Here is a 21,482-nt window from a genome sequence, read left to right as displayed (position 1 = left end):
TTAAGATGACAGCTGTCAAGCATTTTGGGGGGGTTGGGACTGATTAGGATATAGTCTATTTGCAGCCATCTACATTTGTATTTTACTTTTAAATAAGTACAAACAGTGAAGGACTTCTATTTTAAAAATACATGTGCCAGCAAACTATATTATACAGGAAAAGAAAAGATCTGAGGATACACCAGAACTTTAATGTCAGATGAAGAAAATTAGATTCCAAACATGTATAGGAATAAAGCAACAGCAGCACTCTCAAAATACTCTCCAACATCTACTGTAAATATAGGGCCTGTCATGTATCTATTTTCTAACCATCTGAAAAGTCACAGAGACTTGGGCTCAACTATTAAGTAATCAGCCTCCAATTAAAATAAATAAATTTATATTTAAAAAATCATCATTTTATAAAACAGAGAGATGGAAGGTAATTTTGAAAATACTACAAAAAGCCAGTCAACTTTCCAGTAAAGATTAAATAATTTTGTACCAACTCTATAAAGTTAATTTTTATTTAATTCCATTTAATCTATGTTTTACTAGGTAAAATTTTTCTTTTCATATTTCCTTCATGAAAATGTCACTATCACTGTTTAGAATAAGACAACAAAGCAGTAACAATAAATTTCTCATAACTGTCATTAATCATGCTGGGTTTTAAATAAGTTAAATCTGCTAGTCAAATACTGAAAAGTATATTATATTTATTTTGGAGATAAAAAAAACTAAAATCAGAGAAAATATTTAGCTAAATGATAACTAAAATCTTTTATAGTCTAGCATCCATATTCATGATTTTTATTAAAATAATTACAATACAAAAATAACTAAAATTTTCTTAAGATATTATGAAACTCCTAAGAAAACTAAGAATAAAACAGCAGATGAGTTTAACAGGTACATCTATACTCATTTTTCCATTACCATTCCTTATGCATTCTGGGTTAGTTATGCTCTATTCCCTTAATGATTCTATTTCCTGATTCAATTAGACAATCTAGTAGCAAACTAGTTTTCTGTTTTGTTTTGAGAATGATTTCATTTCCCAAATGCACTAAATATATCAGCAGTGGAGAAATGTTTTTATTTTCACAACTATATTTATCAAATACAGCAATGGCTTTTAAAAAAAATTTTGTACTTGAAATTACTATGCTCAATTTGCATGTTCATATTACAAGGTGCATCAAAGAAATTAAAGTACTAATAACAAGCATAGTAAAACATGCTTTTTATTCAGAATGCAGCAGCGCTTTGTATATCATTGTGAGAAGGCTTTAACTTGCAACATATTATTTTAGTCAAAGGTACCTTTAAAATAAGAAACATTACCTCACCAGTCACATTCTAATTACTCTGACACTCATATAGCACAATTTTCAATTTTATTTATCCAAAGGTTTTCTTCAACTGTTTTAAAGTAATATATATATAAAATATTTAAGATATGTCTCACCAAAGGTTAAAAAGAAATACGTTAACTTGTACTCTATTTAATTGTATCTATTGTTTGACTAGATATGTATCAAAAGTCTTCTAAGTTAGCAAGAATACTATGTATTTTGTTTCCTGACTTGGCTAATTCAAATATATTTATATCATAAGGCAAACAGTAAATAATAACACATGCAGTTGCCTGTAACAAATTAGTTCTTAAACTGACAGACAAAACATAATTAATTTTCCTTTTCCAATAAAGTTAGATGTCATCTTGCTTTTTGCTAACTTGTCTTTAAGAAGCCATTCTATTTCTTTATCTTTCCAACTGAAATGTCTTCCTTTTTTCCTCCCACTTCAAAACCTGAAAAGCCTGCTTTCAGATTAGTTCAGAGCGTCTCAAAGTGTGATGATCTACAACCAGCCACCAGTCTTGAACTCTCTGTTACCGATATATGGGAAAATAAGGAATTGACTACATCACTAAACCCACTGCTTAATTTATACAATACTTCTTAATAGCAAAATTATTTAAAAGAAAGAAGCAATATGTTAATTTATATTCCATACAAGTCCCCCATATCAAACTGGACTTATGAGTAGCACTGAACTAAATGAGAAAAATAATCTGTATTATGATAACATTAAGGTACAATCAACCAGTTACAGTATAATTATAAACTGAGATTATAAAATTGTACTAAGTATAATCAATACAATAAAAAGAAAATGTAAATATTTGATATGTTTTCAGTATAAAAACCTAGTTTCAATGAAACTTCTAAGATAAACTTTATCACATGAAAAGAATGGGAAATTTCCCCTTTGTCTCAAATAGTAGTCATGACAACTCAAAATCAGGGAACAAGATACAGAATTCTAAGTTAAACAGTATCTTTTTGGGGAAAAAAAGTTCCAACTACATCTGAATTAGTTACTTTAAACTAGTTAGGAAAATACCAACTCTCTCTATGAATTAACATACATGTTTATGACATAAAAAATGAATTTTTATAAGTCTGTAAAATACAACTCTTTATAGTTAAAAATACAAGGCATTAATAACAAAATAGCAAACAAGTTTTAATTTATACAGACCTCATTTAGACACCTTTTCTTTGTGAATATATTTCTGATAAAGGTTTCTTGAATTTCTTCCTGCTTCACCAAGTACTGCCAAAGTCTCTTCACAGACAGTGCCAGATGGTGTTTAGATCTACAGAGAGGCAATATATTTCACTATACACTTCAGAGACTTCTGATTAACCTGATTACATTCCCTTGGTGCTATATGAATAATTATAATAATAAGTTATCTAGAATCAGACCAAATCATCTAGGGTAGTAATCAGTAACACTTTTCTTAAAAGAAGAGACAGTAAATATTTCAGGCTTTGTGGGCCATATGTTCTCTCCTACAACCACATAACTTCACCACTGAAGTGGGAAAGCATCCACAGGTAATACTAACATGAAAGGGTGTGGATACAAATCATAAACCTTTATTGACAACACAGAAGGAGGTGTGGATTTGGCCCCATGGTTTGCAGTTTGCTGACCTTTAACCTAAGAATGTAAGATCTAACAAAAGAGGTATGCTTCCTAGAAGAGATCCACAAACAAAGCCACTCAAAGTATTGTCTGTGAACATGTAATAGCCCATGAACTCTGTTACTGATGAGCAATGAGGGAAGAGCCTGTGAAAGAATGGAAATCAACTATGTCACTGAGCCACGAAGTACACTGTTTATTCGGTTAACATTTTCTGTAGTAATTTTCTTAAGGAAGCAAGCACTGAACTGATTTATCTTTTGGTACAAATGCTTTATTTCTTCATGTACAGTAAAATAGTTTGCTAAAAATCTGTTCCAAATAGCTCTGCTCCCAAGTAGGTGTTAGGAAACACTGGCCAACAGTTCAAATCCAGCCTACCTTTCATATTCAAAAATAAAGTTTGTTGACTCTATTATATTTAGAATAGATAAGCAACAAGGACCCATTGTATAGCACCGGGAACTTGGCTCAATATTCTGTAATAACCTAAATGAGAAAACAATTTTACAAAGAATGGATACTTGTATTGGTGTAAGTGAATTACATCTATAACTAACAGATCATTGTTAATCAATTATACTCCTATATAAAAATTCATTGGATCACAGCTATGCCCATTCACTTATTGTTTATGGTTGCTTTCACTCTCCAATGGCAGGGTTGAACAGCTCCAACAAGGACTGTAGGGCCAGCAAAGCCTAAAATATTTACTATATAAACCTTTGTCAGAAATGTTTGCGAAAATCCAGACTACAATATGCATCACACAAAGACACAGATATGAGCCCAGAACAGCAAATTAAATGTAAGAAGTACTAAAACATTTTCTTCTTGAAATACCACTAATATTCTGACAGTAAAACTCAGAATAGTATCCATATGAAAACCTACTTGAAAGGAGTGTTTGTAGGTTCCAGCAAAGCTTTGTGGCGGAGAATTGCAGGACCTGCTGAAACACTCTCTTCAGAGGTATGACTTGCAATGAAGTTTTGAGGTGGTCCCCCGTGGATTTCAAGTCGTCGGAGAAGAACTTGTTCCCAGCACTGAAGAGTTTTTAGAACAGCATGACAAAGTGGTGAACTAACTGGAAGCTCTAAAAAGAGAAAATCGACCCACATTTATCTTCTGCAATAAAATGCTATATTCAATCTTAAAAATGACTGAAATAAGATATACACATTTTGGCAGAGGAGATGTGAAAGAGAGGTGAGCACAGAAGTCCAGAGGACTGAAAAGAAGGATGCTGTAAATCTCTATGGCATTTCAACATAATTAGTGGCCTAGGATAACAGAAAAAGGGCAATCTAGGTCAAAATTACATCATACCTTTACTACTAGAACTTGAAATAACATTCATGACTTGTGATTTAAATAACTGCTATACGAATTACTGCATCTGACTTTAATTTCATATGAAAAAATGTACGTGAATATCATAAAAATATGTCTGGACGGAAAATCAGTTGCCTTAAACCCTTGTATCAGCCCAATTTCTGCACAGCATATAACTTAGACTTCTTTTGAGTATTAAAACAATACACAAGGTAAAAAAAAAAGTGAAATAATACTTACTACAAAACTCAACACTTCATATTTTACATTTCCATATTCCTAAATCCTGATCCTACTTTCAATCTTTAGTTATTCTTGCTTTTTACCTTCAAAAATCTAAATAGTAGGCTTACTGCAAATTCTTGAGTTTTTTCAAGTTTAGAAGTGATCTACTGATTTACTATTATGGAATATGAGAATAAACTTCCCTTCTCTCCATCAATCCAATATAGTCCATAATAATTTTTGGTTAAATTAGTATTTTAACATCTACCACATACATATAAAAATCACAGCTAAATTACTTGGTATACTGCCATGCCCCTTTTGTTCCTATACAAGCTTTTCATCCATTGGAGTTGATAATTACTACATTTTTGCTTTTGTTAGTCTCCTGTGTGTCTACAACTAGGAAATACCCAACTCTTTGACTAGAGCTATAAACACAGTCTTGGCGCAGTTAATCACATCAGCTGCACATTTCCTGCTTTCTTGGATCCTGTCTTTCTAACAGCAACTAACAATATGACAGACTCATTTATAGACGGTTGCTTTGGTTAAAAGAACCCAATCTTCTACCTGCAGGAAGTTACTAAACTTTTTCTCCACTATTTGAAAAAAAATACAAAACAGTAAATCAAAAGCAATGGCAATATTAGTTCATGTTAAGCTATGTATTACCTGCAAGATCATGACCTGCAAAAGGATAGAAAGTCTTCAAATTGCTCAGCACCAGCTGTACCATTGCCAAACGCATCAATGACCAACTATAAATAAAGCAATAGATTTGTTAAAAATTTACTTAGGGATTGAGAAGACTACACTACTCTTTGTCCCAATAACTCACTACTAGGAATCTACCCTGAAGATATACCGCCACAAAAACAAAACAATATACACAGGCAGTTTACTCATGTCAGCATTATCTGCAATAGCAAAAGAGTATAAACAACCAAATTACCCATCAGGAGAGTAATGACTGAATAACTAGCTTTAAATCATGGAATATTTTAGGGTAGCCATAAAAAAGAACAAAAAAGGATCTCTAAATGTTAATATGAAGTGAACTTTAGCATGTATTAATAATATAAACATTACATATAATATGGTATCTACTACCTTCTGTGTAAGAAAGCAGCAGAAATAAAGATTTTTGTATACACACAGAGACACACACACACAAGCTTATTTTTGAAAACAAAAGGATAAACCAGAAACTCGTAAGAATGAGTATCTGTAAACAGCATAGAGGAAGACTCAGCTGGAAGAGATATGCTTGAAGATTTGCTTTTTTTAAAAAAATTAAACAGAGACATTTTGGCTTCTTTTTCAAGTGAAAAATTTGTTCCTTAGAGTACTGGTTTTTATTAGTCTAAACTGTCATAAAGTACACAATCAAAAATTAACTGTGGAATTACTGTTATGGACGGGAACTTAACAATTCAGATCTAGGTTATAATTCACCAAGCTACTAATTTCACATGCATTATTTTCAAAATTAAAAACCAAAATTTTTTAAAGAAGCTTAAAATTAAATATTCCATACCTATATGAATTTGAGTTAGAATGTTCCTGGAGATGGAAATCTGAAGCTAAAACATCATCATCATCATCATCATCATCACTTTCCAGACTCTCCTCTGAATCATATTCAGCTCTACTTTGGGAAGCAGGTAGAAATGGCTAAAAGAAAAAAGTTATAGAATTTATTATCCAACTATATGACTTAATACATGAAATTAAATAGTCTAATATCAGCAATTTATCCCATTTTTGAGTACTTCATTATAAGAAAGTAAAATAGCAAGTAACTGGCTGCTTCTTTTTTGACAGTCTATGCCTTCAAAACTACTTTAGTTGGTTCCCTTATTTAGTCATCATATCAACAAAAAATTTATTCAGTATCCACTATGTATCAAAAGTATACTCAATGTAAGAAAATTTAAGACATATATGCAGTCACTGCTCTCACATAACATATTTTAGTGGGAAAAATAGGCAAATACTAGAAAATTAAGTATAAATTGAATTTAGCTGTGTTATAAAGAAAAAAACAGACAGCATTGAGAATAAGAACATTAATAAGAGTTGAGATAAGCTAACCATGAAAGGCCTCTTTGAAAAGTGTAATTTAAGTGAGACTTAAAAGGACAAGAAGGAATAAGCCATATAACGAGAGAGAAGAAAAGCATTTTAGGCAGTAGTAATAGTATGTAAAAAGGCTTTAAAAAAGGAAAAAAGTTTGGCATGAGAAAAAGGAATTTGGCTGAAGGCTACTAAAGCAAGAGGATAGTGTTGGCAAAAAAATAGAAGAGAATAGCGTGTGACAGATAAGGTAGGGTTTCTGAACAACATAGTAAAGAGTGTAATGGAATGCCACCAATGAATTTTAAGTAGAGTACAGGTATTGATATTTATGCTTTTAGGAGTATCACTATGACCACAGCCTTTTTAGAGAAAAGTCAAATGTGAAGAGTAGAAACAGGAGACATCAGAAACTAAGGCAAGAGCTGGCAGTCTGGATACAGGTGTCAGTCATGGAGATGGAGATAAATAACACATTCACAGTATACCTGGGGGAATGCATTGATAGATTTACTGATCAACTTGGAGAGGAAGGGAAAGAGAAGGAAAAGACAATTTCTGGGTTTCTGCTTGAGCAACTACATGGATGAAGACGCCAGTTACTAAGATGCGAAGACTCTAGTTGTGACAGAGGAATTACTGAAGAAAAAAAAAAACCCAAATCTTAAAGACCAAGACTCACAGGTCAGGTAGAAAAGGAAGGATAAAGAAAGAACATTTCAAAGGAATAAAGAACAAAGTTAAGAAGTAAACTAGAAGAGACTGGTATCAAGAGAACGAGATAAAAGCAATTCAAGATGGAGGAAATGGTCACATGGTGGAACCAGCTGCTAAGAGGTCAAGTGAGATGATGATGAAGTTTCCATTATATTTGATAACAGAATGGGCGCCACTTGAATCTTAGTAATAGCAGTTTCAGGGGGCAGTTGTGTCAGAAGTCATACAATGACTACAAGTGAAGGGGACCTATGGTAATAAGAGAGATAATATGTATACAATTTTGAAAAGTTGAATGAGAATGAGAAGCAGAAAAATGGAATAACAGCTGGAAAAAACTGGGAGGTCAAAGCAGTATTTGGGATGTGAGAGCGCAGAGCACTTTTCTGTTCTGTTGGGAAAAGACGGTAGAGAAGACAGAAGGCAAGAGAAGAAAAGCAAGGAAAGGATTCAGACTAGCACTAAAGCCTTTGATAGGAAAGATGCTTCCTCAATAGTAAATAAGAGGAGAGAATAAGATGGGAGATTCGTGACAGAGTAATGGGAGAATTTTGTTTCTTTTTTTTAAAATGACTTATGAGGTCATCAGTTGAGTGAGGATGAAAGAAGAGATGTGGGGAATTTGAGAAGAAAACAAAATCTTGGATTCAAGGAAGCTGAATAAAGAAACACAGCAGGAGGAGTAGAACTTCTGGAAGAGCTGAGTGAATAGCTTGGAAGTCCTCTGCCCAAAAAGCAGAAATGTGCTGCACTATGCTTAGTCACTTGGTCATGTCTGACTCTTTGAGACCCCATGAACTGTACCCCGCCAGGCTCCTCTGTACATGAGGATTCTCCAGGCAAGAATACTGGAGTGGGTTGCCTTTCCCTTCTCCAGGGAATCTTCCCAACCCGTGATCGACCCCAGGTCTCCAGCACTGCAGGTGGATTCTTTACCATCTGAGCCACCAGGGAAACCCAACAAAGTTGTCATAACAATCATTTAAAGATACTGGAAACTGATCAAACACACAGAGAAGTATTTATTCAGAAAAACTTCTGAGGGACTCCCATGGTGTTCCAGTGGTTAAGATTCTGCACTTCCACTACCAGGGGTGCAGGTTCGATCCCTGGCTCAGGGAACTAGGATCCCGCATGTTGTGTGACCAGGAGAAACAACAACAAAAACTACTCAATCTCTGGTAAAAGTGAGCATCTAGCATTTTGGCCAGGGGCTATTTCTAGCCCGAACGCTGCCCTCTGTGACTCATTTGTTCTATCAGTCTGTGAAAACAAAGAACTCGGCTGCCTGGCCAGAGAGGGCTCTCTTTAATGAGAATTCCATGCCCATAAAACCAGGCACAGGAGGGCCTAGAGGAGCTATCCCACATTGAAGGTCAGGAACAGTGGCGGTAAGGAGATACCCGTTGTCGAAGGTAAGGAGCAGCAGCTGTGCCTTGCTGGAGCAGCCATGAAGAGATACCCCACGCCCAAGGTAAGAGAAACCCAAGTAAGATGGTAGGTGTTGCAATATGGCATCAGAGGGCAGACACACTGAAACCATACTCACAGAAAACTAGTCAATCTAATCTCACTAGGACCACAGCCTTGTCTAACTCAATGAAACCAAGCCATGCCTGCGGGGCAACCCAAGACGCGCGGGTCATGGTGGAGAGGTCTGACAGAATGTGGTCCATTGGAGAAGGGAATGGCAAGCTACTTCAGTATTCTTGCCTTGAGAACCCCATGAACAGTAGGAAAAGGCAAAATGATAGGATACCAAAAGAGGAACTCCCCAGGTCAGTAGGTACCCAATATGCTTCTGGAGATCAGTAGAGAAATAACTCCAGAAAGAAGGAAGGGATGGAGCCAAAGCAAAAACAATACCCAGTTGTGGATGTGACTGGTAATAGAAGCAAGATCCAATGCTGTAAAGAGCAATATTGCATAGGAACCTGGAATGGCAGGTCCATGAATCAAGGCAAATTGGAAGTGGTCAAACAAGAGATGGCAAGGGTGAACATCGACATTCTAGGAATCAGCAAATTAAAATGGACTGGAATGGGTAAATTTAACTCAGATGACCATTATATCTACTACCGCGGGCAGGAATCCCTCAGAAGAAATGGAGTAGCCATCATGGTCAACAAAAGAGTCCGAAACGCAGTACTTGGATGCAGTCTCAAAAACGACAGAATGATCTCTGTTCGTCTCCAAGGCAAACCATTCAATACCACAGTTATCCAAGTCTATGCCCCAACCAGTAATGCTGAAGAAAATGAAGTTGAACGGTTTTATGAAGACCTACAAGACCTTTTAGAACTAACACCCAAAAAAGATGTCCTTTTCATTCCAGGGGACTGGAATGCAAAAGTAGGAAGTCAAGAAGCACCTAGATTAACAGGCAAATTTGGCCTTGGAATGTGGAATGAAGCAGGGCAAAGACTAATAGAGTTTTGCCAAGAAAATGCACTGGTCATAGCAAACACCCTCTTCCAAAAACACCAGAGAAGACTCTACACATGGACATCACCAGATGGTCAACACCGAAATCAGATTAATTATATTCTTTGCAGCCAAAGATGGAGAAGCTCTATATAGTCAACAAAAACAAGACCGGGAACTGACTGTGGCTCAGATCATGAACTCCTTATTGCCAAATTCAGACTTAAACTGAAGAAAGTAGGGAAAACCGCTAGACCATTCAGGTATGACCTAAATCAAATCCCTTATGATTATACAGTGGAAGTGAGAAATAGATTTAAGGGCCTAGATCTGATAGATAGAGTGTCTGATGAACTATGGAATGAGGTTCGTGACACTGTACAGGAGACAGCGATCAAGACCATTCCCATGGAAAAGAAATGCCAAAAAGCAAAATGGCTTGCTGGGGTCCAGCCCCGGTGGATCCAGGGAATTCGAAGCGGGGACAGCATTGGCGTGAGAAAAACTTGTTTATTAACATAAGATTAGATTAAGAAACTATAGTATAGTAGGAAAATTAAGTGGAGAAAGAGGGCTGAATAACTTGGATTACGTGGAAGACGAATAAAATTCCAGACAAGGAACTTGCACCATCTACGTTGGGCCACCTGCGCTTGCTTGAATATCTAAGGGTGCCTCGCCTTAGGCTCCCTTTCGCGCGGGTCTTAACAGCCAGGGCAAGTAAGTAGACTTGGCGAGCCTCTGCGCCCCAGATGGGAATTCAGCCTGAAATTAAAGTAAAAAGGAAAAGGAGGGAGAGGGAGAAAAAGAGAGAGAGAGACACCGGGGAAACCTGTCCAGTGACTGGCTCCAGCCCCTATTGTCTAGAAAGGCCTTTTATACCTTTTTTTGGTACATAGAGATCAATGGGTAATATAAAATTATGCAGTTAGCAGCACAGACTCTTATCAAAACCACGCTTTTCTCTTTGCATACCTAACTGTATACACAAGTCTTAGGTGATTTACATCATCTTCTGGCCAGAAAGGGCCAATTAACATTTTACAGCCTTTTTTCTGATAAGGGTTTGTCAACCAGAAGACTTATTTGTGTTGATCTTCACAAAGTCTGGTGCCACTCTCAGAAAGTACTAAATAAAGTTACATTCTTACATAGCAAGGACACAAGAGGAGTGCAAAGAGAAGTAATTAACTCAAAAGTCTAGTGTTGCTAACATCAGAACTACTATATATCTTTTTCCATATCCCGTTTACATTGATTAACATCCTCCCAGGTGCCTAAAAGACAAAGAATATGGAGGCCTGGCAGCAGTCATTGAGTCAACAGTGAAATCCCATCATCAATATAATTTTTAACTCTTTAGAAAAGGCTCTGTATCTTTAAGATGCTTTTAAGCTTTGTGCCTCTCGCGGTTGGGGGGCTGTAAGCAATTCACAAGCTGTAAGAGGTCCCAGAACCTGTTAGGCAAGCTAGAGAGCTATCAGAGGGGGTTTAACTGAAACATCCCTTTCAAATGCAGAAGACTAAAGCCCTGAGTTGACTTTTTCCAGAGAATATCAGAAGAGTGGAAAAGCAGAGTACAAAGGCCAGCAGATTCTTATTTTTTGGTGGGGGTGGATGCTCAGGAAATTCCAGGGGGAAAACCTGAGGTCTGATTAGCCTTGCCATCAGAGCTCTGCCACATGACCTTGTCACGGGTGGAATTCCTCATATGGCTCCCGGCGTCGGCTGTCTGGGGAGGCTTTACAAATAGCTGTGAAAAGAAGAGAGGCAAAAAGCAAAGGAGAAAAGGAAAGATATAAGCATCTGAATGCAGAGTTCCAAAGAACAGCAAGAAGAGATAAAGCCTTCTTCAGCGATCAATGCAAAGAAACAGAGGAAAACAACAGAATGGGAAAGACTAGAGATCTCTTCAAGAAAATTAGAGATACCAAGGGAACATTTCATGCAAAGATGGGCTCGATAAAGGACAGAAATGGTATGGAACTAACAGAAGCAGAAGATATTAAGAAGAGGTGGCAAGAATACATGGAAGAACTGTACAAAAAAGATCTTCATGACCCAGATAATCATGATGATGTGATCACTAATCTAGAGCCAGACATCTTGGAATGTGAAGTCAAGTGAGCCTTAGAAAGCATCACTACGAACAAAGCTAGTGGAGCTGATGGAATTCCAGTGGAGCTGTTTCAAATCCTGAAAGATGATGCTGTGAAAGTGCTGCACTCAATATGCCAGCAAATTTGGAAAACTCAGCAGTGGCCACAGGATTGGAAAAGATCAGTTTTCATTCCAATTCCAAAGAAAGGCAATGCCAAAGAATGCTCAAACTACCGCACAATTGCACTCATTTCACATGCTAGTAAAGTAATGCTCAAAATTCTCCAAGCCAGGCTTCAGCAATACATGAACAATGAACTCCCTGATGTTCAAGCTGGTTTTAGAAAAGGCAGAGGAACCAGAGATCAAATTGCCAACATCCGCTGGATCATCAAAAAAGCAACAGAGTTCCAGAAAAACATCTACTTCTGCTTTATTGACTATGCCAAAGCCTTTGACTGTGTGGATCACAATAAACTGTGGAAAATTCTGAAAGAGATGGGAATACCAGACCACCTAACCTGCCTCTTGAGAAATCTGTATGCAGGTCAGGAAGCAATAGTTAGAACTGGGCCTGGAACAACAGACTGGTTCCAAGTGGGAAAAGGAGTATGTCAAGGCTGTATATTGTCACCCTGCTTCTTTAACTTCTATGCAGAGTACACCATGAGAAACGCTGGACTGGAAGAAACACAAGCTGGAATCAAGATTGCCAAGAGAAATATCAATAACCTCAGATATGCAGATGACACCACCCTTATGGCAGAAAGTGAAGAGGAACGAAAAAGCCTTTTGATGAAAGTGAAAGAGGAGAGTGAAAAAGTTGGCTTAAAGCTCAACATTCAGAAAATGAATATTATGGCATCTGGTCCCATCACTTCATGGCAAATAGATGGGGAAACAGTAGAAACAGTGTCAGACTTTATTTTGGGGGGCTCCAAAATCACTGCAGATGGTGGGTGCAGCCATGAAATTAAAAGACGCTTACTCCTTGGAAGAAAAGTTATGACCAACCTAGATAGCATATTCACAAGCAAAGACATTACTTTGCCAACAAAGGTCTGTCTAGTCAAGGCTATGGTTTTTCCAGTGGTCATGTATGGATGTGAGAGTTGGACTGTGAAGAAGGCTGGGCGCCGAAGAATTGATGCTTTTGAACTGTGGTGTTGGAGAAGACTCTTGAGAGTCCCTTGGACTGCAAGGAGATCCAACCAGTCCATTCTGAAGGAGATCAGCCCTGGGATTTCTTTGGAAGGAATGATGCTAAAGCTGAAGCTCCAGTACTTTGGCCACCTCATGCGAAGAGTTGACTCATTGGAAAAGACTCTGATGCTGGGAGACATTGGGGGCAGGAGGAGAAGGGGACGACCGAGGATGAGATGGCTGGATGGCATCACAGACTTGATGGACGTGAGTCTGAGTGAACTCCTGGAGATGGTGATGGACAGGGAGGCCTGGCGTGCTGCGATTCATGGGGTCGCAAAGAGTCGGACATGACTGAGTGACTGATCTGAACTGAACTGAAAACCAGAGACAACCACAATTTGGAAGGATACAGGTACCCCAATGTTCACTGCAGCACCATTTAAAATAGCCAGGACATGGAAACAATCTAAGTAGTGTCTATCAATAGATGAAAGAAAGAATGATGTGCTGTGCATGTGTGTGTATATATAGCATGGAATTCTCAGTCATAAAAAAGAATGAAATAATGCTGAAGATGGACCTAGAGATTATCATAAGAAGTGAAGTCAAAAAGAGATAGACAAAGACAGAAAGACAAATACCATATGATATTACTCATAGGTGAAATCTAAAATATGACATATATGAACTTATCCGTGAAACACAAACAGACTCACAGACATAGAAAATAGACTTGGGGTGGAGAATGGGACTTTAGGATTACTGGATGGAAACTATTATATAGAGAATGGGTAAACAATAAGGTCCTACTATACAGCACAGGGAACTATTGATATATTTAATATTCTGTGATAAACCATAATGAAAAACATGAAGAAGAATGTAATATAACTGGATAACCTTGCTATAAAACAGAAATTAACACAACATTGTGAATCAACTATACTTCAATAAATTACAAAAAAAAAAAATTCCATGCCCAGCAGCATTGTCAAAAACAAGAGTCTTCAGCAGCAAACGATTAGGGAAGGCCAACATCTCAGACAGGAAAGGATCTGCCTGTAATGAAGGAGACCTGGGTTCGATCCCTGGGTGGGGAAGATCCCCTGGAGAAGAGAATGGCAACCCACTCCAGTTGCATCTGTTATTCTTGTCTGCAGAATTCCATGGATAGAGGTGCCTGCTGGGTTATAGTCCATGGGGTCACAAAGAGTTGGATGGGACTGAGTGGACTAATACTTTCACATCTCAACTAGCCTGTGTTACATGCTGGAACAAAGGCAGACCAGGCAGAAATTTAACCAAATCCAGGAACAAGACAACTAAAGAAGGCCTTGATAATCAAGAATCATAGAGCCAGCAAAAGGAACTATGCTTCAAAAATGAAGATGAAATATACTCCAATATAAATAAAGCATATAATAAACATTTGCTGAATGAATCAATGACTGCAAAAGGCAATGTGAAACAAGGTGATATAAATGCACTTCTTTATCCTGAAGCATGTTGGATATGAGAAAAACAAAATCTACTGCCTAACAGGACTCAGGGATTGGTGTCATTAGGAAATAGTGAGGAGTCAATTAATACAAGGTAGTAAGGAAAAAATCTAAAAGTTCAGAATGTGAAGAATTTGGCTGTCCACAGAAGAAGAAGAGGATATATACAAGAAGCTCTTGCTAGGCATGGTAGGACAAGAATGTAAAACTACAGATGCAAGTTAAAACCATGCAAAGCAAATCTTGACAATCAATGAAAAAACTACAAGTGTTCTGTGACTATTAACAAATTCATCAAAACACTAAAAAACTCTTACAGTCAACTATAAATGTATAGGAAAAAGAAAATAGTAAAAATAATATTTAGTATACTGGTTTTTCCAGTGGTCATGTATGGATGTGAGAGTTTGGACTGTGAAGAAAGCTGAGCGCTGAAGAATAGATGCTTTTGAACTGTGGTGTTACAGAAGACTCTTGAGAGTCCCTTGGACTGCAAGGAGATCCAACCAGTCCATTCTGAAGGAGATCAGTCCTGGGTGTTCATTGGAAGGACTGATGCTGAAGCTGAAACTCCAATACTTTGGCTACCTCATGTGAACAGTTGACTCATTTGAAAAGACCCTGATGCTGGGAGGGATTGGGGGCAGGAGGGAAGGGGACGACAGGGGATGAGATGGCTGGATGGCATCACTGACTCGAAGGACATGAGTTTGGGTAAACTCCGGAAGTTGGTGACGGACAGGGAGGCCTGGCGTGCTGTGGTTCATGGGGTCGCAAAGAGTTGGACATGACTGAGCAACTAAACTGAACTGCAAATTAGAATCAGTGAGAATTTATAAAGTGTTTTATTTCTTTGTAAAAAATTTATCAAGAAAACTTTGAATAGTGCTGGCCTTCTAATTTTATAAAACCCAGAATACAAAGCAAGTATCTTTTCTAATTGTTAGCAAGTTGTCAATTCCTTTCTAACTTTGTATCAATATCCAACTTTTTATTGCACTTTCTATGTTGTGAAATGAGTTCTTTTAATGTGAAGGTTTTTTGGTTTCTTTTTTCCAATTTCAGTATCTCTAGGTCATCTCCATCCTTTGTCAAACTTTCCTCATTTATGTTGATAAGCTGGTCCTCACTAATTTCCCTTGGGTGCATATCTAAAGTCTCTCAAATGACAGCAATGTTAAATTCCAGAGTTAGCTATTTTTTCTAAAACTTTATTTATATTTGATTTGAATTTTATTTCCAGTACTCACTTTTCATTTCCAGTTGCACTTGACTTTGTCAGCTAATCTCCTGTTCTGATTAGCCAGTTTTGAAAACGTCACTTGCATTTATTATGGGAGGTAGGGAGGCAAGACAACTAACTACATGCTTTACTGTGTATGAAATGAATACTGAATAAAAGGTACTAAATGACCAATCACAACAGTTCTTTCGAAGTCTGAGTTACATGTATTGTTTATATAGTGATTTGTGGACTAAGAGCTAGCAGGAAAGTCTGTACTTTACGCAATTACTCATATTGAATAAATTGTGGTAACTTTAAACTTGAACAATATTGTTGAGGGATTGATGTTATTTAACTAAAAACTGAAATCTGAGTACAGGAGGACAATGTAGGACTACAGTATAGAAAAGGAATTAGAGTTTGGATGGCACTTTGACTTCTGGCAGTCTTGATTCCTTAATCACTACCAAGTACATTACCATTTGGAGAAGGGAAAGGTAAACACTCCAGTATTATTACTTGGAGAGTCCCATGGACAGAAGAACCTAGTTGGCTACAGTCTATGGGGTTGCAAAAGAGTCAGACAAGCCTGAGCAACTAACATACACACACACATTAGCATTAATGTGGCAGCCAATTTATCTTTTCATCTTCCTAAGAATGTTGCATTGTTTAAAATGTAAAAATCTTAATTTATACAAGAATTGTCTTAAAAATAGTTGAAATATGCCCAAAATATTTTAGGATATATTCTGTGATAATTTATCCTGATAAAATGAACATTTTCTAAACCTGTGTGGGAAAATATTTGGAAACACCAACAATTACACTTAAACATTTTCATTTCTGTTTAACAATACAAATCATCATTTGGATAACACCTGTATTACCTTGGCAATGAAATAGTCCCAGATACTCAGCTCAGGTGGAATGAACTTCTCTTTAACTATCAGTGTCTCCTGGCTTACTGGTGGTGAGGAAGAGGTCACTGAGGCAGATTCTCTGCAAGACATTTTTGATGGCCTAAAACGTTTGCTCTGTTTCTCTCCTTCTTCCACTAGTGAAGAAACTAATAAGAACAAAACAAAGTATTACTAAAATAAGCACAATTTTCATTGTACTGATTTCATCTATTTTTACATAAGACTTAAGGTTAACTACAAATAAGTACATACACAAAACTGAGATTACTATGATAGTAATGTAACTGGAGGAAGTGAGACAAAAATCATCTTGTATAGCCATTTTTGTTTTTATCTCATCTTGACCCTTACTCTCTGAATGTTCATTTATTTATTGTATATGTAAATTGTATACAGAAGAGGATGTAATATCTTCCTATAAGTGAGTCCATAATTTAGCTAAGACTAGGACAGAAAAGTATCTGCATCTTTTTTTTTTTTTTTTAAGGATTTCATGGGTTGGGGCAGGGAAAACAGTATCATGAGATGTCAATATTAATTAAAGACAATGATTTTAAGATTCTTCAGCAATCACTTGGCCTTTTATCCCCTAAAAAACTACTACTAATTTTTCATTGAAAATATTAAAAAGTTCAAACACCACCACTACTTACTAAACTGATTCAGACTTTTAGAAATGGTTAGAGATAGAATTTTCTAGTCAATGGAATACAAAGAAGAGGAAGAAAATGCAGTTTTTATTGTTTTAACTTCTAAACACTTTAGAGAGTCAATATTCCCTTATTATTTTACCTTAGAATATTAAGGGCATAAGCAAAGAAAAACAAGTTATACAAATCTTTAATCAAGACTTAGTCACAAGATGCAAATCACCAGTAGAAAATGCCTATCTCCTGGACATAGGCATGATCTAATAGATTGGTAAACAACTCCATATTAAGGCAAACTAATACTCTTCTTCAATGATTCCAGCAAGAAGTTACTCACCTTCCAAGGAATACAAGTATTTGTAATGTAATACAATTTTGCTTTATTACTTGAAGCTACTCAGCTTGCATAAATAGCATGCTCATGCATTATATCGTTACAGCCAAGCTGACTCTAATAGAATAATTTAGTTATTTCAGAAAAAAATAAAATAACACGCATAAAATTAGTATACTGAGACTGCTAAAAAAGTGTTATGATTATTACATAATCTTTCAAATGACTTTAAAAAGAACCATCATATCAATGTGTAATTTTTTCTCTGACCTTATAAACAACTGATAATCAACAACCATGTTTCTAATATATCTGTTGCATACATTTATATACATTCTAAAACTTAATGGTTTTACCAAATTCTCACTGAGTGAAAAATTTAGAATTTAAAGGTATTTTTAATCTGTCAAAAATTAATGCTGTGTTCCAAGGTAAATGTCATTTGACTCCAATATAACTATTCTGCTTATTTTGTTTTTAGATTATAAGAAGGCATATGATGTGAACATAGATGTTTAGGGAAAAATAAAACCGACGCTAAATTCATAGTTTTACCAAGTTTGCTATGTCATAAAAATAAGTAGAGTTTTTAAAGCAAAGTTTTGTTTTGTCTTCAGTTTTTTAAAAGGGAGAAAAACATTTCAAAGTACAGTGTGTGAACCCAGGCACATGACATGAAAATGAAATAACTACACTATGGGGAAATGTTTAAAATTACAGATTCAACTTCAGAAGGAAAAAACTTCTTATCAAACACGTCTGATGAACAAGGAGAACAGGGAGGAAATGGCAAACAGGTTCACAGTACTGAATGAAATGCTACAAGTAAAAAGACTTAGTGGTATCTCCTAGGAAATAAGAAATGACTGGAAGCTTGTCATTAGAGTAGATGCACCCACTTTTCCCTCAAACTGCAGCAAGACCTAAGACAATTTTATGGCTTAAATCATGTTGGATTCAAGTAGTCTTGAAGCTCAGGGGCACTGCAATAGAGACTATATATACTGCTGTTGGGTGCTTCACCATTTGTTTTTGATAAAAGCTAATAATAAAATATCAAGCCATGTGCATGCCACTCTGTGGATACAAACTGACTGTACTGTTCCATTATTAAGGTAGTAAATGGCTACTTTAATAGTAATAAAAGAAAAATCAACATTAGGGAGAAATGAAAAGAAATTTGGATATAAGACACCTTGTGAATTACAAGGGGCATCAAGAAGCTAGAAAGTGGGTTAACAAAAACTAAGTTATGCATGAGAATTAATGATAATTCTTTCATCTGCAAGTATTATGAAACACAACAAAAATTCTTAAAATATTTTGCTTTGCTTTATAAATGCAATAAAAAGCATAAGTATGGATTTCTAACTGTTAACAGAAAAAAAAGTAATTTTTCAAAAATTGCTACTGCTCAACTATCTACTTTGAAAGTTTACCATAAGTACAAAATAACTCCATGAACATACACTCAGACTAGTTTTAATTAATTAGAAAAAAGCAAATCCCATATTAACATGTGGAAATCACAAAGTAAATTAAGTTTGATTAAAAATATTGATTTATGTACAATAACATTTTTGTTAAGAATTCTGACCTGCCAAGCTAGTCTAGTAAAAATCATCTACCATTTTCTCATATTACAAAACTTAAGTCATATTTAAATTTTATATCATTAACAGTACATTAACTATATAATAGACTTGTAGAGAGAAAAATAATTTCGTTCATAAGACCATTTTTATAAAGTATTCTAGAATCAGAATTTATACCAGAACAAGGAAAACAGTGACTTTTAAAAACTTCACAGTACTAAGTGATGAAAAAACTTTTTAAATGATTTTCAAGAGTTATAAGGAAAGTATTTCATCTTCAATATACAATACATTGATATTGAATAGCTGAATAGGTTGTCAGGAAAATGAAATGTTCTAGACTTATCCGTTTTCATTTTGCTATACTTAAACACTAAAAAATAAATATATACATTATTTTTCACTGAATTCAGATCAACTTTTTTAATACATCTTTTTATTTCCTTGGTCAACAATGTATACTGAAGATTATCTAATGCAATTACACTCCTGGGACATCATGATTACATTTAATAGTAACTGAAACACGCAAGGCTACTTACTTACAACTGAAAATTTATCAAGCTGCTGTGCTACTTTAGTTGGTGTGCTTTCAGAACAACATAATAATGCCTTCAAAAACTGAGATTTCAGAACTTTGCCTTACATTGAAAGTCACTGCCGCTTGTCCCTTTGCCAATTTTCTGTTCTCAGATTTTGTCTCTCCAACTGTCAGTTTATCTGCCTCACAGGGACTGCTACTTCTAATTACTACTACTGCCTTTGCTATTTACTATCTTCACTTCTTCCCTTTTTTCTGTTTTTCTATTTTTTTCTACCAGCTCCTTTACAAACTAAATCAGCTTTAGAAACAGCATGCCTTGGCTTCATCATTAAATGAGTGTACTCTTTTTCTTCTGGTTAGCACACTGATTAATCATATCATGCATGTTTTCTGTAAATGTTCTTTCAGTTACATCCATGACGGATTGTATTCAGAATAGTTTCTGGGTTCTTACTGACAGATGAGCAACACAAAATTTATATGTCACTATACCCAGCCTCACCACTGAGTAAACCATATGTTTTAAGTATCCTGTATTATTTGGATACCATGTCCCAATCCAAGAGGTTAAATATACAGATACAGATAATTTTTTTCACTTTGATTATTTAGGATTTGATAAGTGGTGAGATAAGAGTTTATTACATGGTATTTGCAACTAAAAACAGCTAAATCTGAGTGGTTAAACAAAGAACAACCTGGACTTCGAGTAAAGCTGTTTATGTATCTGTGCTCAGAAATGTTCTAGAATTGTTAAAATTGAGACTTGCTGACTGGTTAGTAAGAATGTATTTTTAATTTTTCATAAGTGTGTGGACATTCTATTTCAAGAATTTATACCCTTTATAACATTTTACATTAACAAGATCACAGTTTTCATTTTCAGTAAGCCTATAAACTGTACTCCCTCTTAGACCTTGAAAGTTCTTTAAAAGAATTTAAATATCTGAAATCAAGTATATATTCCAATGTGAATTTCATGTTAGTCTTTTCTATTTTCATCCATATAAAAAATTAAGTGCTGGAAATTACTCTTTAAAAATTTCAAAGGAGACATTATAGAAATTAAAATATCATTTAAAATTTGAAAGCCAAAATTATCACATACGGGCTAATAAATCACAAAAAGAAAACAAAGGCAGAAAACATCATGATTTTTTTCAGGTCAAAAAGCTTTCAATCTTTAAATAAATATATTTAGTTTTAACACCAGAAAGTTTAGAAAAGATACTAGAATTGTTTAAAATATTTACTTTACATGGTATTATGAACACTTAGAAATCCAAAATCTCTAATGGCCAGAATCATGATACGCAAACATAAAGCAGCCTTATTTGAAATGTTTTTCCAGTCACTTCAAGCCATAGTCTGATTTACCACGATTAGCACTGACATTTCTTTATTTTTACCCATTTAAAACTACATTAAAGTATAAGGAATAGAAAACATCAAAATGAAGAACTAGAGCAGAATAAAAGAAGCAGGGATCGTTTTCTAAAATGCTAATCATTGTTTTAAATCAAAAATATGACTTGATTAATGGAAAATTTTCAATTTTCTAAGTGCCAAACAAAGTAAAATCGGCCCACTGTAAACAACCCTTCCAAAACAACACAAAGCAAGCTGAACTGTAAAAGCCTATTTCTAAAGCTAGTATCTTGCCTGCAAGACTGGGAGGGCTATGAGAACTGATGGTTGAAA

At 35.6% G+C, this 21,482-nt stretch overlaps 1 protein-coding gene across 3 annotated transcripts in view; it reads right to left on the bottom strand.

Moving 5' to 3' along the window:
* DMXL1 (Dmx like 1) overlaps positions 1 to 21,482 on the bottom strand; it is a 129,882-nt gene that overhangs the window by 37,379 nt on the left and 71,021 nt on the right. For all 3 annotated transcript variants that reach the window (XM_040241687.1, XM_040241688.1, XM_040241689.1), the window contains exons 29-33: positions 16,626 to 16,804; positions 6,086 to 6,222; positions 5,221 to 5,306; positions 3,880 to 4,081; positions 2,533 to 2,650 (exon numbers count right to left, since the gene is read on the bottom strand). In XM_040241687.1, the coding sequence (XP_040097621.1) occupies positions 2,533 to 2,650; positions 3,880 to 4,081; positions 5,221 to 5,306; positions 6,086 to 6,222; positions 16,626 to 16,804 (722 nt within the window). The remainder of the gene's footprint in view (positions 1 to 2,532; positions 2,651 to 3,879; positions 4,082 to 5,220; positions 5,307 to 6,085; positions 6,223 to 16,625; positions 16,805 to 21,482) is intronic.

Source organism: Oryx dammah, unplaced genomic scaffold (genome assembly GCF_014754425.2).
Source record: "Oryx dammah isolate SB20612 unplaced genomic scaffold, SCBI_Odam_1.1 HiC_scaffold_5, whole genome shotgun sequence".
NCBI classification, from domain to species: domain Eukaryota; kingdom Metazoa; phylum Chordata; class Mammalia; order Artiodactyla; family Bovidae; genus Oryx; species Oryx dammah.
Note: the sequence above shows the minus strand (reverse complement) of the source record. Positions and strands in the feature narration are given on the sequence as shown.